Below are 17,470 nucleotides of genomic sequence, written 5' to 3'. Positions count from 1 at the left end.
AAGATTTGTCAACATTTGTCATCATCATTTCTTTTTTCTGCAACAATTTTCAAAAATAACTGGCATTTCATAGCTGTCAAGGACCCCCAAATTAATGTGTATTAGGCCGCGGACCACCATTTGAAAACACTTTGTCCCAGGGGACCCTCAAGGTTTGTCAACATTTGCCACATCTTGTTTTAAACAGCCGAAAGGGCTTAAACCGTTTCTCATTTTGTTGCGGACCCCACTGGAACCCCCTCAAAGAACAGCCCCCCTAGGCCTTGCAGCATGTCACAGGTTCGACTCCCGACGGCCTTTGCTGTGTGTCACCCCACCATCTCTCTCCCTATTTCCTGTCAGCCTACTTTCCTCTCAAATAAAGGTAGAAAAAGCCCCAAAAATGTCTTTATAAAAAAAAGCGAAAAAAAGAAAGAAGCAAACATTTTGAAAATAGCTGATCAACAAGCTCACAACGCGTCGCAAAGCGTGTAGATCGGCTATTTTCACAATATTTATCTGTGGAATAGAGTCAAACTACATGAATGTAATGCCTCAACTTCTAAAATGCCAAGTGCTTGTCAGGGTGCGGGGTCCCACATTCAAATATAAATATTTATATCATATATATAAGCATCTATGTAGATATATAATATACAAGCTATACTTAGGGAAATCCAGGAGAGTAGTCAGAGTCCATGGTGACGGCAAGCAAGGGGTGGCACTGCAGATAGCCGGGTCTGGAGGGTGAGAAAAACAATCTGCAACACTGCAGCAGAAAGACAAAATGCCCTTCCTTGGCCGACAGGCGAAACAAACACACAGACTGAACTGGGAAAACAGATTTTTGTTTTAGTGCCCCAACCACTTGGAATGACCTACAGCTTAAATTTAAGATCTGTTCCCCCATAACATACGGTCGATTTAAATCCTTGATTGCAGACCTACACCTACCCACAAGTGTCTGCAACTGCTTTTAAATGTGTGTTTTTTATCTTGTGATTGTGTCCTACAACTGCCCTGGGGATTGAGGGTGGGGGAAGGGTGGGATAGGGGAATGTGGTATGTATATACATTTCATCTCTGTCCTTTTTGTGATAGAATATATGAAGAAGATGCTATGTACTGTACAGACAGTATACTCGCCCCTGGGCTTTGTCTAAAAAACCTAAATGTGTATCACGATAGGGGAACATTGCAGTTTTTGTTTTGTTTCCGTTTTGTTTTGTCATTGATATGAATATTAATGTGAAAATGAAAATGATATTGTACTGTGATGTATCTCGACGACACTGAAAATGAGTGCAACCTCAATGTCCTGTGAGAATAAATAAAGGTCTGAAATGAAATGAAAGTGCGAACAGCAACTTTACATGCCAGGTATTTCTATGGGAAGCTCTGGTGAGGAGTGGGGGAGGTGGGGGGGCTGGGCAGGGTTCTTGAAGACTCGGGTGTTGATTTCAGAATGAGAACAGGTGTGCAGTGCCAAACTCAAGTCAGCTCGCCAGCTCGGGAGGAGAACAATGAGGTGAACCTGAGGTCTGTAGGTGGCAGAGAGTGAGCATTGGATTGTGCACAGGAAGTCCAGAAGCAGAAGGTGGAGGTGAAGGGTTTGAAACCGGTAACAGCAGGTCACTGTCATGATGCAGTTGACAAACATGACTGTGAGACTTCATGGCCACCTGCGGTGCCGTCACCGCCCTCCCAGAGGCCGGGCTCCTGTTTCAGCCCCCTGGACATGTTCACTCAATACCCTGTGGGGTCCAGGCTGTCCCCCTCCCAGCTATCTGCTGCCTGGGGGCTCACTTTCATACCAAGGACCGGGGGGGGGGGGGGCCCTCGTGTCAGCAGACGACCCCTCAGCAGTGGTAGAAGAAGATAATTACCTTTAACCCATTTAGGCCCATTCTACAAATGCCTTCTAAATCAGTATATAGTTCTCACACTCCATGAGGCGGTCCCCAGATAAAGTAGTTAACGTATAGCATCACAAACCACTTTATCCACTTATGTCGGCTATAACTCAAAAATAGCAGATTTTCTTTTGTACATATATCATATATCATATCAATTTGGGGGGTCCTTGGCACAAAAACGTTTGAGAACCACTGGTCCGGCCGGTCGGTCCATCAGTCCATCTCTGGGGAGCCAGCCATGCAAGCAGCCCACCCAGGATGCAGATAGAGCTCTCCAGTATCTAAATTAGCAGGAGGGGGGGGTTGTTGTACACTGATAGGTCTGTCCGTCTGTCCTATCCCCCCCTGGCCCCCGCCCACCTCAACTCCGTCGGGACCACCAGGTTTTTTTCAAACTTTTTCATGTCAAAATATTTTGTGCCAGGAACTTTTTCAAAAAATAGCAGATCTACAAGCTCATAGCGCGGCACTCGGTGCCGCGCTATGAGCTTGTAGATCTGCTATTTTTGAATAGCCAAAGTATAAAATATGGTTAAACATTGTGACGCCATATTAACACATTTTGGCTGGGGACCCCACTTTCAGAACCAAGGTCTTGGAGAGGTACCTGGGCTCTGTCGTCTTGTGCAGAAATAAAAAAAGAGGAAATAGAGCATTGAAGTTAAACTGACGCTCAGCTGGTGCAGTGGTAAAGTCGCTGCCCTTCACCACGGAGGTTGTGGGTTCAAATCCACTGATTGACTAAGTGGAAAATAGGGCATTGATTTCTGAAGGAAAAAATAACCATAGAAAGATGAAATAATATATGCTATAACTTCCATCTCAGAGCAGCGGCAGGCCGCTACGGTTGAAGGCGTTCACTGTGTGGCAGCCAGCGGCCAGCTCGCCAATTACACACTGTGAGGTCACACACAAACACACACACACACACAGACACACACACAGCCTCGCCAATTACACACTTTAAGGTCACACACAAACACACACACACACACACACACACACACACACACACACACACACACACACACACAGCCTCGCCAATTACACACTGTAAGGTCACACAGCCATGAAAGACATCAACAGCCTCCAGCAGTGTGAGACGCATACGCACGCACACACACACACACACACACACACACACACACACACACACACACACACACACACACACACACACACACACACACACACACACACACACACACACACACACACACACACACACACACACACACACACACACACACACACACACACACACTCGACAGAATTAGGACAAATAGCAGTGGTAGAAAAAATATGTTTTTACTTAAGTAAGAGTATCAGTACCACAACGTAGAACTCTGTTACCATTAAAAGTCTGGAATTCAAAATATGCTTAAGTAAAAGGACACCAGTATTGGTATCAAAATGTACTTAAAGTACCAAAAAAGTAGAAAGTACTCATTGTGCTTTTTTCAAATGTACAAAATGTATAAAAAATCTTTTGAAAATAGCAGATCTACAAGCTCACAATGTGTCGCATCGCGACGCATTGTAGCTATCTTGTAGATCGGCTATTTTTAAATGGCTGAAATGTATATAGGGCTGAAGTGGTTAATGTATGTTTTGTGATAATAATCAAAATCTACAAAGTAACTAAAGTTTTAAAATAATTGTAGTGGAGTAAAAGTACTAATATTTTTCTCTGAGATGTAGTGGAGTATATTGAATATTGGAAAATATTGGAGTAAAAAAAGAAACTCAAAAGTGTACATAAGGGACAGTTCACCCCAAAAATGACTTTTTTTCTATGGATTAGTCACCCCATGGAGACTTGAATTCATGGATATTTTTTTCAGTTTTTGTCACATTCCTAAGACAATAATTTGATGACCTGCAGTGGTTATGGTAGGAGACACAAAGAGTCTCCTTTGTGTCTCCTACCGGGACCGCTGCCTACCGGTCCGCTGGTCATCACATTATTGTCTTAGGAATGAGACAAAAACTGAGTCTCCACGGGGTAACTAATTGATAGAATAAATATTTTCTTTTGGGTGAACTAACCCTTTAAGTACAATACTTGAGTAAATGCACTTAGTCACTTTCCATCACTGAGAAATATAGCGCGCAAGTGAAAACAGGACAGGGGGGGGGGGGGGGGGGCGGACTGTCACAGATGCCCGTGGACAACAACAGATAATAGAGTTTATATATCTATAGGCGAGCACAAAAAGGCCCGATCAAAATGTCGAACCGGAGGAGCCTCCGGCCCGCGATGAAGGGCAGGAGGAAGAGGAAACACGTCTGAATGTTCCTTCCTTCAAGCTAAGTGCAGGCCAGTGGTGGAAAAAAATTACTCAAATTATTTACTTACGTAAACGTACCCATACTGCAATATAGAAATACTCTGTTACAAGTACAAGTCTAGAATTCAAAATTTGCTTGAGTAAAAGCTCACAACAAGGTATGGCACCTGCCATACCTTGCCATACCCAATTGACGCCCCTGCTGTCCTGCGCGTAGAGAGGAGTAAACGACTGCTTTGGTCTTGAGCTATTCGTTTATCGTTTATTGCAGGAGTATAGGCAACCTTAGGCACGGGTGCCAACATTGTCACATGCAGGGGGAGGATATAATCACGGGCACACTGGCATAAGTGTGAGAGAGGATATTTGGTGTAAAATAATATATATGTTAAATGTAGTCAATTAAATTAAAGAGATAGTTCACCCAATTGTTTTTCTTTTCTATGGATTAGTCAGCCCATGGAGACTTGAATTCATGGATTTTGTTTTCGCTTTTGTCGCATTCCTAAGCCAATCATTTGATGACCAGCGGACAGCGGTTCCGATAGGTAGCGGTTCCGGTAGGAGACACTAAGGAGACTCTTTGTGTCTCCTACCGGAACAGCCGCCGGTCATCAAAATTATTGGCTTATAGGAATGCGACAACACGATACAGTGAATCACGTGTACAGCATAGAACCTCGCCGGCTACACTATGCTCATGACACATGATGATGGAACATGGAGGCCTCAGGTGTTTTCTGGTTATTAGCTGACAGATGATGTCTCTACACGCCACACAAGTGTATAGCCGGAGCCTGTGAATATGCAACGATATATATATATATATATATATATATATATATATATATATATTTCGCTACATTCCATACAGTATAAGTGTACATACAAGGGTATCTGGCAAGTTACAATTGAATGACTTTTAAGACCTTTTTAATATCAAATTGTCAAATATTACGTAAGAAAGAGGCACAGATTGTGAAAATAGCTGATCTACAAGCTCACAACGCCTCAACTCCTACAATTCCAAGTGCGTGTCAGGGTGGGGAGGTCCCCAGTTAAAATATGCTTATTTTGGGGGGTCGCGGCCTGAAAAGTCTGGGAACCCTTGATCCACAGTATGTAGTGTAGCCTATATGGATGAGGCTTTTTCCGCACTAGGCTACTCAATCACTTGACGTTAGCTTGAAGACAACTCTCGCATGGTTTAGTTACTTTCAACTCGGCATCCCTTCCCTATTTTGGGCATGTCAATACACTGTCAAATCTTCAAAGATTTCCAAAACTAGCGAAAAATTTGCAGAACTACAAGCTCAGAACGTGTCGCCACATAACCAATTATGGTCAAAAGAATGTATATTTATACTTGGTTATCATGTTTCAAAGTTGCTTTATAGTTATTTGCCAATTAAAGGGATATTTTGTAATGGAAAAACCACGACCCCCTCACGCATTAGACTGTCCTTCTAATGTGTGAGGGGAATGTGATTTTTCCATCACTTTTTTCATTTATTTTTTATATATATTTTTTTAGGTTTATTTTATTTGAAAGTGAAATATCCCGTTAACCCTTCATGTTGTACAGGTAAACGTGTTTGGTAGACGCACGTGCATACTAATGCGACAGATGAGATTCAAAATACATTTAATCATGGAGTCAGAGATTGTCATCGCTCGTGATTTATGCTCACAACGCGATCGATAAATGTTAAATATGGCCGTTGGGTTGACTTGACCGGCTTAATGTCTAAATGACAGCGCCGTTTAAGTGGAACAATCCGTCTCAATGAGCCGCGGAGCGTGTGAGTTACGGCTTGGCCGATAACGTTGTCGGCGGCGGCGGGCCCCGATCTGTGACAAGTCATCTGTGAGTCAATAAGATGTTACAACCCCCCCCCCCCCCCCCCCCCACACACACACACACACACACACACACGTGACAGCGCGTGATGTACGGCCTCTCCGGGTCGCCATAATTATCAATCATTCATAATCAATTTTTTTTCAACGCCTTGGAAGCCGTGGGCTTAATCCATTACGACCGGGAACGCATCTGTGTCATTTTCAGATCTTATTTTTGGGCTATTCAAAAAATAGCAGATATACAAGCTCATAGCGCGGCACCGAGTGCCGCGCTATGAGCTTGTAGATCTGCTATTTTGTTTTAAATCATGAAAATTTGTGCAAATCATAGAATATACACACATTATGTTTTAAAGCGAACATTTTTAACTCCGATCTGTGATTCTGGGGGGGTCCCTGGAACAACGTGTTTTGAGATAGGGGTCCGCGGGAAACTGCATATAATTTTGGGTGGTCCTTGACATGGAGAAGTTGGAGCGCCACTGATACAGCAACATACTGTTAGGATTCAGAAAACATTTTTAGATATGTATTTGGCCTCGGACCCCCATCTGAAAATGTTTTCCAGGGACCCCCCCACCCCCCCAGCAGCAAAGATTTGAGTCACAAATGTTCGCTTTAAAAATAAATATATATATATATATTCAAAGATTTGCACAAATGTTCACGATTTTTCAAAAAATAGCAGATCTACAGTACAAGTTCATGAGCTTGTAGATCTGCCATTTTTCAATAGCCAAATCAATCTAAAAATGACACACGGATGCGTTCCCGGTCTTAATGGGTTAATCCAGAGATTGCATGTGTAGAGATCGGGGGTTAGAGATTATAGCGAGTCGTCCTCTCCTCTCGCTCAATGACAGGGCGGACGCTAACCAAGCTGGACATGATTGGCTGATCCGTGGGCTGATTAATCAGCCATAATGATGAGCGCTGATGGAATCAATCTAATTGTAAAGCCGGCCAGCCAGCGCACGCACGCACGGACACACGGACACACGGACACACACACACACACACACACACACACACACACACACACACACACACACACACACACACACACACACACACACACACACACACACACACACACACACACACACACACACACACACACACACACACACACACACACACACACTCACACTCTCAGGAGCACAGGGCCATTCCAGTGGGGGAAAGTAACCAAGTACATTTACTCAAGTATTGTACTTAAAGGGATAGTTCACCCCCAAAATTATTTTTTTTCCTATCCATTAGTCACCCCATGGAGATTTGAATTTGTTTTTGTCTCATTCCTAAATCAATAATTTGATGACCGGCAGAGGTTCCGGTAGGAGACACAAATAGTCTCTTTTGTGTCTCCTACCGGAACCTCTGGTCATCAAATTATTGGCTTATAGGAATGAGACAAAAAACAAGTAAATATCCATGAATTCAAGTCTCCATGGGGTGACTAATCAATAGGAAAAAATGGGGTGAACAATCCCTTAAAGGACACTTTGTTTTTTTACAACCAAGGTTTATATTTTAGCTTGTAATTAAAGTAAATAAAAGATGAGTGTAATTTTATTTTTTTTCATTTACTGCTTTCTATAGTTTTAGCAATTTCCGCGATCTTTTTTTACAGTGGGATTCGGGCAGGTGGCTAAATATGCCTTTTTTTTACACAATAACCCGACAATTTCTTTATTATTATTTACAGTAGCTCTTCTAGCCCCCAATAACTCACAGCTGGCCATCAAACACCACGGGACCTTTCTTATTGTGTAAACAAAATACATATTTAGCCACCTGCCAGAATGCCGCCGCCCACTGTAAAAAAAGATAGCGAAAATTGCTATAACTATAATAGCAGTAAATGGAAAAAAAGAATAACTCATCTTTTATTTACTTTATAAAACTGTTTTAAATGTACTTAAAGACCAAAGCAGAAAGTAGTCATTGTGCAGAATGTCCCATTTCACAAGTTTTCAAATGTATAAAATGCATACAAATCTTTTGAAAAAGGCAGATCTACAAGCTCACAATGTGTCGCATTCAGAGCTTGTAGATCGGCTATTTTCGAATGGCCGAAAGGGCTGAAGTGGGTAATGTATGTTTTGTAATAATAATCAAAATAACTAAGCTTTCCAAATAATTGTAGTGAGAAGTAATAATAATATTTGCCTCTGAGATGTAGTGGAGTAGAAGTAAAAGTACTGCAAATTGGAAATACTCCAGTAAAGTAAGAAAAATACCCCAAAAAGTACAGTACTTGAGTAAATGTACTTAGTTACTTGACACCACTGTACTTGTTCCACCACTGTCTATGTGTGGTTCAGAGCCCAACCATGACAGTGACATTTTGTGAGGAGAGAAGCTGGGAGAAATGAGGCCATGCATCCTGACAGCTCTGACCCAGCTTCAGCCCAGAGGAGATGCTGCTATGCTCTCATTACTGTGCAAATGCCTGTTATAAAGGTCTGTGCCTATAACGCAGACACTGTGTACAGACATGGACTTCAGAAAATAGCAGATCTACAAGCTCGTAGCGCGGCACCGAGTGCCGCGCTACGAGCTTGTAGATCTGAAATTGTTTTTGAAAAAAATGTGGATTTGTGCAAATCTTTGAATTTATATATATCTATATCTATATATACAATTTGAATCCTGCGCCATGTCTGTATGTATGTATGTAGCCAGTGTGACGTCATATGACATCACGGTCGTGACATCACGATGAGACACGCCAGTGTGACGTAATCTCACGACAGCATGACATCACATCCTACCTATAAATAGGTAGGATGCACCAGTTCGACGGCTTCCATCCTCAACACAACCCACGCCGACGACCCTTTACACAAATAAACTGCTAACTTCATCTCCTGCGATTTCAACTATCTTTTCACATTGTACACCACTGCACACTCCCCACAGGTCTGCCATACCAGGTCTGAGTAATCACAATGTGGGTTTTGGTCATTGGAGAGGTGATGCACGTCACCTCTTTCTGAAGTGGGTACTTTCAAAGCCTGCCGTGGATTTAGGAGAGCACAAAACTCTCTCTCACACTGTGAGGTGCCTGTAAGGTGGCACTGCAAAGTGAACGACGCGTCACGCTAGACGTTCGGGCCGCGTAGCGGCCCGACTTCTAGTATATATACATTTCTAACTCAAATCTTTGCTTCTGCATGGGGGGGGGGGGTGGTCCCTGGAACAACATATTTTGAGATGGGGGTCCGCGGCCAAATACATATGATTTTTGACATGAAAAAAAAATGTTTAGGGTTCAGAGGACATTTTGTAGAATCGCCAGAAGCAAAGTTTGGAGTTAAAAAATGTCGCTTTGAAAAACGTTTATATCCAAAAAATGTGCACAGATTTTCACGATTCCCCCCCCCCCCAAAAAAAAAGAAATCTGATCTACAAGCTCATAGCGTGACACCGAGTATCACGCTATGAGCTTGTAGATCTGCAATTTTTGAAAATGACACACACACACACACACACACACACACACACACACACACACACACACACACACACACACACACACACACACACACACACACACACACACACACACACACACACACACACACACACACACACACACACACACACGACTCGTGAAGTGATTGCTCCTATGATGGGTGGTAAATAAATGCGAGGTGTAAAAACAATAAAAATCAATTATAAATGTGATGCATCACATCAAGGAGGAGAAGGCTGTTCTTCCTCGTCTCCTCAGCGTTGGATGGATACAATGGTCGGGTCTCCCTCAGGGTCTGACCCAGACGAGAGTTGGACTCGTCTACGGAACACAAATCAGCGCTGACGAGACTGCCAGAGGGCACTTATTCAAAGACACCATCACACCAATCTTGGGGGGATTATCGCATGCGATTGTGTCGAGTGTTTGTCTGTGTCTCTGTGTCTCTGTGTGTGTGTGTGTGTGTGTGTGTGTGTCTGTGTCTGTGTCTGTGTCTGTGTGTGTGTGTGTGTGTGTGTATGTGTGTGTGTGTGTGTGCGCGCGCAGTGGTGGAAAGTAACTAAGTACATGCCTACTTACGTATGTACGGTACAATTTTGAGGTACAAGTATTTCCGATTTTCAATATTTGTCCTTCTACTCCACTACATCTCAGAGGCAAATATGTAGATTTTAGTTATTGTTACGAAACATGCATTAATCACCTATTTGAACTTTGAATATTTGAAAATAGCCGATCTACAAGCTCACAATGTGCCGTGATGCAACGTATTATGAGCTTGTAGATCTGCAATTTTCATGTTTTTAAATACATTTTATACATTTATGATACCTTGGGAATCTGCATAATGAGTACAAATTTACTTTAGGCAGGCCTACTTTAAGTATATGTTGATGCCCATACTTTTGTACTTTTACTAAAGTTTGTGTTACCGGACTTTTGCTTGTTACAGAGTGTTTCTACATTGCAGCATTGATACTTTTTTTTAAAGGGCGAGACCACTTTGGTAGAGGTTTGGGTTGTGCACTTACCGAGATGAGATGAGATGAGAAATACTTTAATATCCCCAAGGGGAAATTGAGGTGTCACAGCAGCACAGTGTAACAATAACAGTAAACAACAGACACAAAAAACACAACGAAACAGATGGACACAACATAGACCAGGGTGCATTTAGGGAGAGTTCATAGTCAGAGTCATTGCTCATTGTAGAGTCTGATGGCAGTTGGCATGAATGAGAGTCTATACCGCTCAGTGTGGATGTTAGGGGGGAGAGTGAGCCTTTGGCTGAAGGTGCTCACCCTATCCTGCAGCTCGCCATAGAGTGGATGGGAGGGATTAGCCAAGATGGAATTTAGTTTGTCCCTAATCCTCCTCTCTGCGACTGACTGCAGCCCTTCCATGCGGAGGCCAACCACAGAGCTGGCCTTCTTAATGATCTTGTTGAGCCATGATGTAACTCCAAAGGTGGACAAGAAATTAAAACCAGTATTGTTTTGTTTTTTATTTAAAAAATCTTAATTTCCTGTTGAATTTGCAGGACTGGATCCGTGGATCCGGATCTTCAAATAGTAAAATAAAAAAAAATAGTGAATTTGAGAGCTGTTTTACCAAGCTGTATTATCAATTTCTAATCAATGGAGCAATTATTTTCTATTTCTCGTCCACCTTTGGAGTTACTGTACATCATGGCAAGGTAACTACACAACCCAAACCTCTACCAGAGTGGTCTTGCTCTTTAAGTTTGAAAAATAGTACTTTTTCCACCACTGAGAGTGTGTGAATGCACGTGTGCACTGTGACATGTGTGTAGACGGTGTCAAATCAAACTTTATTTAAAGAGCATTTTTAAAAACAACCAAAGGCTGACCAAAGTGCTGCACAGAATGAACACACTAGAAAAAGTGCTCCTCGGAGCACAGGTCTCGTAGGTTAGTGTGGGCCAGCAATGTTCAGAATTCGCCAATCAGGCGCAAGAGAAGATTTTTTACGGCTCTAGCAGTGATTCTCAACCATTTTAATTTCAAGGACCCCCAGTTTGACAAGCATAAAGGTACGGACCCGCATTTAATGGCATTTCAATCTCTGGGACCCCAATTTATATCGTAAAATCAATGTGAATTTAACTCTGAGAGTGTACAAATGGAACCAAATGGGCCCGTTAGGGTCCATTTGGTTCCATTTGTTACACTTTCAGAGTTAAAGACCCATAAGGGTCCATTTGGTTCCTAACTATCCATCATTTAGCTGGGGAGCCCCTGGAACTTCATTTGGTTCCATCTGTACACACAAAAAAACTGCTCCCTGCCTCTTGTAAAATGCTGTGGGAGAAAGGTGCTTTAGAAATGCAGAGAATCTAGACTCGAGGGAGTAAGGTGTACTGGATGGATATAATAAAGTATAGGATCCAGAGCTGTGTAAGCCACGTATTCAAGGGAAATTATACTCCAGATGAACTCTTAATTGTCAGTCTATGTGGAGCCTGCACCAGTATATCAACCATGGGAAAGCATTTAATAATAAATAACAAGCGTGTCTCATCTGTTTACATAACCTGAGTGTTCTGAAGGACAGTTGTTCCCAAACTTTTTAGCTCGAGACCCAAAAGAAAAAAAAAAAGTTTGCCCCGGAAGCCAAAGTAGTGAAAATAGCAGATCTGTTACTGTAGCCTATACCAGGTTTCTATGGAAACATGTATTCCAATGTCGATATCGGACAATTTGACCGTGCAAATAAATGGATATTGGCTGCATTTTCAACATCGTGCCAATACTGTCCCCCGCGGGGAGCAGGGGATCGAACAAAGAAGCTTCCTTTTCCTGAGCGACCGCCCTGCCCGCTGAGCCACTGCTTAAAGCTGTGGGTTGAAAGTTCGATGACATAGCAGAGAGTCTCTTAACATTTTTTTTATTAAAAAAAACAAAACATACTGGGTGTGTGTTTATGTGCGAAAATAGCGAATTTGAGAGCTGTTTTACCATGCTGTATCATCAATCTCTAATCAATGGAGCAATTATTTTTGATTTCTCGTCCACCTTTGGAGTGACATCATGGCAAGGTAACTACACAACCCAAACCTCTACCAGAGTGGTCTTGCTCTTTAAGTTTAAAAAATAGTACTTTTTCCACCACTGAGAGTGTGTGAATGCACGTGTGCACTGTGAAATGTGTGTAGACGGTGTCAGACTTAAGCTCAATGGTAAAAATGTCAGCGGCACTTGCGCAGGAAACCGGGTTCAAATCCGGGGTGGAGGAGGAAAGTTACATAGTGCAGCTTTAAGTGAAATAAAGTGTGACGCTTACACTCTTTGATTCTCTTCCCTGGTTCATCTGCGTCTGCTTTGACTTTGGCCTGTGATGTTACAGCAGATGGTCTGTGAGAATGAGCAGGGTGTGCGTTGTGTGTGTGTGTGTGTGTGTGTGTGTGTGTGTGTGTGTGTGTGTGTGTGTGTGTGTGTGTGTGTGTGTGTGTGTGTGTTTGTGAGATACCACGGGGTGCCATCACATACATGCAACGCATGTACACACTGGCGATTTTATAGGGGGGGGGGCATTTGCCCCCCACTGATTGGCCAGTGCAGTTCTGATCGATTGAGTAATAAAAACATATATAAAAGTAAAAATACATATAATTTTGGGGGACCACTGATATTATAGCAGCATAAGTAAAACAAAAAAAAACTGCTATAGGATTTAGAAGACATTTGCTGAATCACCCTCAGGTTTTAATGGGTTAAACGGAAAGTCTTTTTTTTTACCATGCATTGTGAAAGTGATCCGCCTCATAAAACAACCGAGTTATGACACTGTTTAGACATGATGTTATATAGTCCCCCCCCCCCCGGCCATAAACACATGTTCTCATGTACTTCACTGTGAGGCTGACACGCTCCATCATTCTCCCCGTGTAGACCTGACAAATATTATGCAACATACAGTAAAACACATCATAAACTCAGCCTGGGAGAGGATTTACTTTTTGTCAGGCTTGATAATATACAAAGTGACTTTATTAACCCATTAAAACTGGGAGAGCATCTGCGTCATTTTAGATTTTAGCTATACATATAGCATCATACTTTTTTTTTTAACTACTAGACTATTAACTGTAACTGTAATTAACTGTTTAAACTGTTTAAATGTTTAACATTTGGATTTTTTTTTTTGCACAAATCTTGTATGCTTGTATTGTTAATAAAGTGTCACAATCATTTTAACCCCTTTATCCATATTTTATACTTTCCTGCTATTTTTGAAAAATAGTGCCATTTTTAGCAAATCTTTGAATATATATATTTTTAAAGCGAACATTTGTAACTCAAATCTTTGCTTCTGGGGGGTCCCTGGAACAAAATATTTTCAGATGGGGGTCCGCAGCCTAATACATATCAATTTGGGGGTCCATTGACATGAAAAGGTTGGGGAACCACTGCTCAAGGAAAACAAAACTATACTGAAAAAATACTAAAGATACGTACAATAGATACCGGGAATCAAAGGACACTATAGAACAAACACTAACTTAGTCACAGGTGAACATACTTACTTACTTAATATCTCCATGTAAGTACGCTGGCTGGCAGGGGCAGGGGCAGCAACAACATCTCTCCACTTCCATCGTGTCTTTTTGTCCATCTTCTCTATGGTCCCCCAGCTCTCTGACAATGTTGCTGGTGTTCCTTGTCTATCGTCCTACGCCAGGGGTCTTCAATGTTTTTTTTTAGGCCAAGGACCCCCTAGCTGAGAGAGAGAGATGAAGCAGGGACCCCTCCCCCACACACACACACTACATATTGTATACAACTGCTGTACAGATTAAACAAGTTCATAGATTTCATAGATAGCGTCACAGACTTGTTTGACAGCAACTATCGTCAGTGTTGGATCCATGTTGACGTGCATTTTCAGACATTTTACCACAAAAACATGACCTTTCGCTCTGTACTTGGTCTCCTCTTTTTTCCCCTCTAAACCAAGCCTCCTCTGCCAAAAATAGCAGATCTACAAGCTCACAACGCTTGTAGATCGGCTATTTTTGGCTGAAGTTACCCTCAGAATTGTTAACCTCAGCATTGTCAAATTGTTAATGTAAAAACGAAAGAAATCCTATCACACATATTTGCCACATTTGGTGCCCCCCCCCACTGTAGTAACTCTGAGGACCCCCTTAGGGGTCCCCCGGACCCCCTGTCGAAGGCCCCTGTACCTACGCCATTCAGGTTGAAGTCCTCCCTTTGTGTACTGCGACTCTTGGGATAGCGCTGATACTGCAGGACATGGCCCATACAGGTCCACCTGTGTCTATTGATTATGCATTAATGTCACCTTATTCCTGGCCTTCTCCAGGGCGCCGCCATTGCCTCTTACATGGGGCGCCATTGAGTTTTCCCTCTGTTGTGCTGCTTCATTCAATATCTGTCCACTTCCTCCCTAGTAGGCTACAGCAGGTGTAACGCAGGTAATCAATGTGTTGCCAGATTTAGCGAAAGAAACAAGCGACCAGGTCAATGAAAGCAAGACCAAAAGAAGCAACTAGGCTCAGTTTTACCACTTTACAACGGCTTTTTGAAAATAGCAGATCAACAAGCTCACAATGTGTCACCTCACGACATGTTAGCTTGTAGATCTGCTATTTTCAAAAGAATTATGGGAAAAAAAGGAACATATTTTGAAACATTCTAACAACACAAATCTTGTATGGGCGTCCCTGGTCCCTATAGCTGTGCGAGTGCCCCTGCCAAGCGGTGTGTGCATGCCCACTTCTTCCCAGTCAGCGCCGGTCCAGTTGCATTCTGATAAAGGCTTGGATTTACAGGACTTGGCAGGCAGAATGCAGTTGTATAAAATTTTACGTGATATTTTTATACAACTAGATTCTGACAAGTCCCGGAAAAGACCGGATGATGAACTGCAGAGGCCAATGAGGTATCTAGGTTTCTATATCTATGGGTCAGTTCATAAGTCTGTCACACTTCTGTCTCTGAGAGTTGTGTTCCATTCTGTTCCTTTCTATCAACTCTCTCTCTCTCTCTCTCTCTCTCTCTCTGGGGGATGACAGTGAATGTATTTAGAGCCGGTGGAGGAAATGAGAGGGGAAACAGAGGGACCTTGGAGCGCTCATAAATCCAGAGTAGAGATGGCCATAACGTCCCGGGGCCGCAGCTATTCCTTATCCAAATGGACTGGTGTTGGCAGGGAGGGGTACAGAGTACTGCAGCCACCGGGTGCATCCATCCTTTTCACGCTTTTTTTAGATGGTATACTCCGTCAAGCAGTCCCTAGACTATACGCCCTCCCAGGCAAATGAACATAAGCAGAGCGTTAAGCAGCAGCGTAAAGGGTAGATGGTGCTGACAGGCCGGCTGGTGAGATGGTGTATACCCAGTATACCTCATCCTGTGGAGAATCTTCAATCTGTGTTGCACACACCATCAGAGTAACTAAGTACATTTACTCAAGTACTGTCCCCCCCCCCCATAATAGGGATGCTAGAGTTCAAGTGGTTAATGTAAAAACACACAAAGATTTGGCAGCCCCCCCCCCCTGCAGTATCTCTAAGGACCTCCTGGGGGTCCCGGACCCCCTGTTGAAGACCCTTGTTGTATAGTATACCTTGTTGTGCATCAAACAGCAAAAATAGCTCCCAGCGTGGCGCGACGTGTTGCGAGCTTGTAGGTTGGTTCTTTTCGGAGAATGGAAAAAAAACAATCTTCCAAATATGTGTCTATTTTTGCCAAATGTTCGCCCATTTTCCTCAATTCTCTTCGAGAGTTTGCGTATTTTCTGTGAATGTTCACTTATTTTCTGCTGAATGTTCGGCTACTATTGCCGAGTGTTCATTTTATATTCACCGAACGTTTGTCCGTTTTCGCAGAAGTGTTTGCCTATTTCCGTGTAAAGTGTATTTTTAGTTCTGCTATTTTCACCAATGTTTTGTTTTTCTTTTTGCACAGTGTTCGCCTATTTATGACATACCCAGAAGATGACGACACATGACACAATCTCACGAGCAAAAAATAAGTCTGGGAGGGATAAAGTGTGGTGTGTGTGTGTGTGTGTGTATGTACGTTGTGCATGCGTGTGTGCGTGCACACGTGCACAATGCACGTGTGTGAACATACAGTAGCGCATATCCCCCTGTACTGTACTGTGCTGTACTATGCAGTACTGTGCTGTACTTTCCCATTGGCATGCATTCATGGTCTCACTGCCGTCCATAATAAATGACAGTGGCGTGCACAGACATTTTGAGGGGCAGGTGCTCAAGTAAATTATACTTTGTTTTGTTTACTTGGTCTGCTCTTTTTTCCCTCTACACCTATACCTCTTTGCCCAAAATAGCCGATCTACAAGCCCACAACGCCTCGCGCTTGTGGGCTTGTAGATCTGCTATTTTTGGCTAAAGTTCTCCTCAGAAAAGGGATGCTAGGTTTCGAGTGGTTATGGTAAAAAGAAAGATCATATCACATAAAGATTTGGCGGACCCCCTGTAGTAACTCTGAGGACCCCCTAGGGGTCCCGGACCCCCTGTTGAAGACCCCTGCTGTAAACCGGGCACACTTCAAAAGGGCACTTCTGGTCAAGAGGGCAAAGGGCAGGTGCTCTAGCACCACCTAGAGTCTATCTGTGCACGTCCCTGATAAAGTATCACTAGTACACACTAAAGGTCACTGCTGAGTCTAAAAAAACAAAGAGCAGAGGGAGACGGGTCAGAGAATGTTGAATAAATAAATAAAAAGAATAGAATCGTTGACGTTTCAAGTGGAAATAATGTTTTACTTAAAAAAGAAAAACACTTTTTACAAAGTTGTGAGTGGTTTACAAAAGGTTTAAACACAGACACGGTATAGAGATATATTTATGTTTACAGTAAAACACTCATACAGACACAAAGCCACCACTAATAAATACAGACAAACGCTATGTACAGCATTTACATT

The 17,470-nt window shown here is 42.7% G+C and overlaps 1 protein-coding gene across 1 annotated transcript in view; it reads right to left on the bottom strand.

Annotated features, from left to right (window-relative positions):
- Window positions 1–2,717: 2,717 nt before the first annotated feature.
- anos1a (anosmin 1a) overlaps window positions 2,718–17,470 on the bottom strand; it is a gene marked incomplete at both ends in the record, with an annotated part of 58,583 nt that continues 43,830 nt past the window's right edge. Inside the window, 3 exons of the mRNA XM_084050854.1 lie at window positions 2,718–2,792; window positions 9,751–9,880; window positions 10,779–10,989. Of these exons, the coding sequence (XP_083906980.1) occupies window positions 2,718–2,792; window positions 9,751–9,880; window positions 10,779–10,989 (416 nt within the window). The remainder of the gene's footprint in view (window positions 2,793–9,750; window positions 9,881–10,778; window positions 10,990–17,470) is intronic.

This window comes from Gymnoscopelus microlampas, assembly GCF_963454915.1.
Source record: "Gymnoscopelus microlampas genome assembly, chromosome: 24".
Classification (NCBI taxonomy): domain Eukaryota; kingdom Metazoa; phylum Chordata; class Actinopteri; order Myctophiformes; family Myctophidae; genus Gymnoscopelus; species Gymnoscopelus microlampas.
Note: the sequence above shows the minus strand (reverse complement) of the source record. Positions and strands in the feature narration are given on the sequence as shown.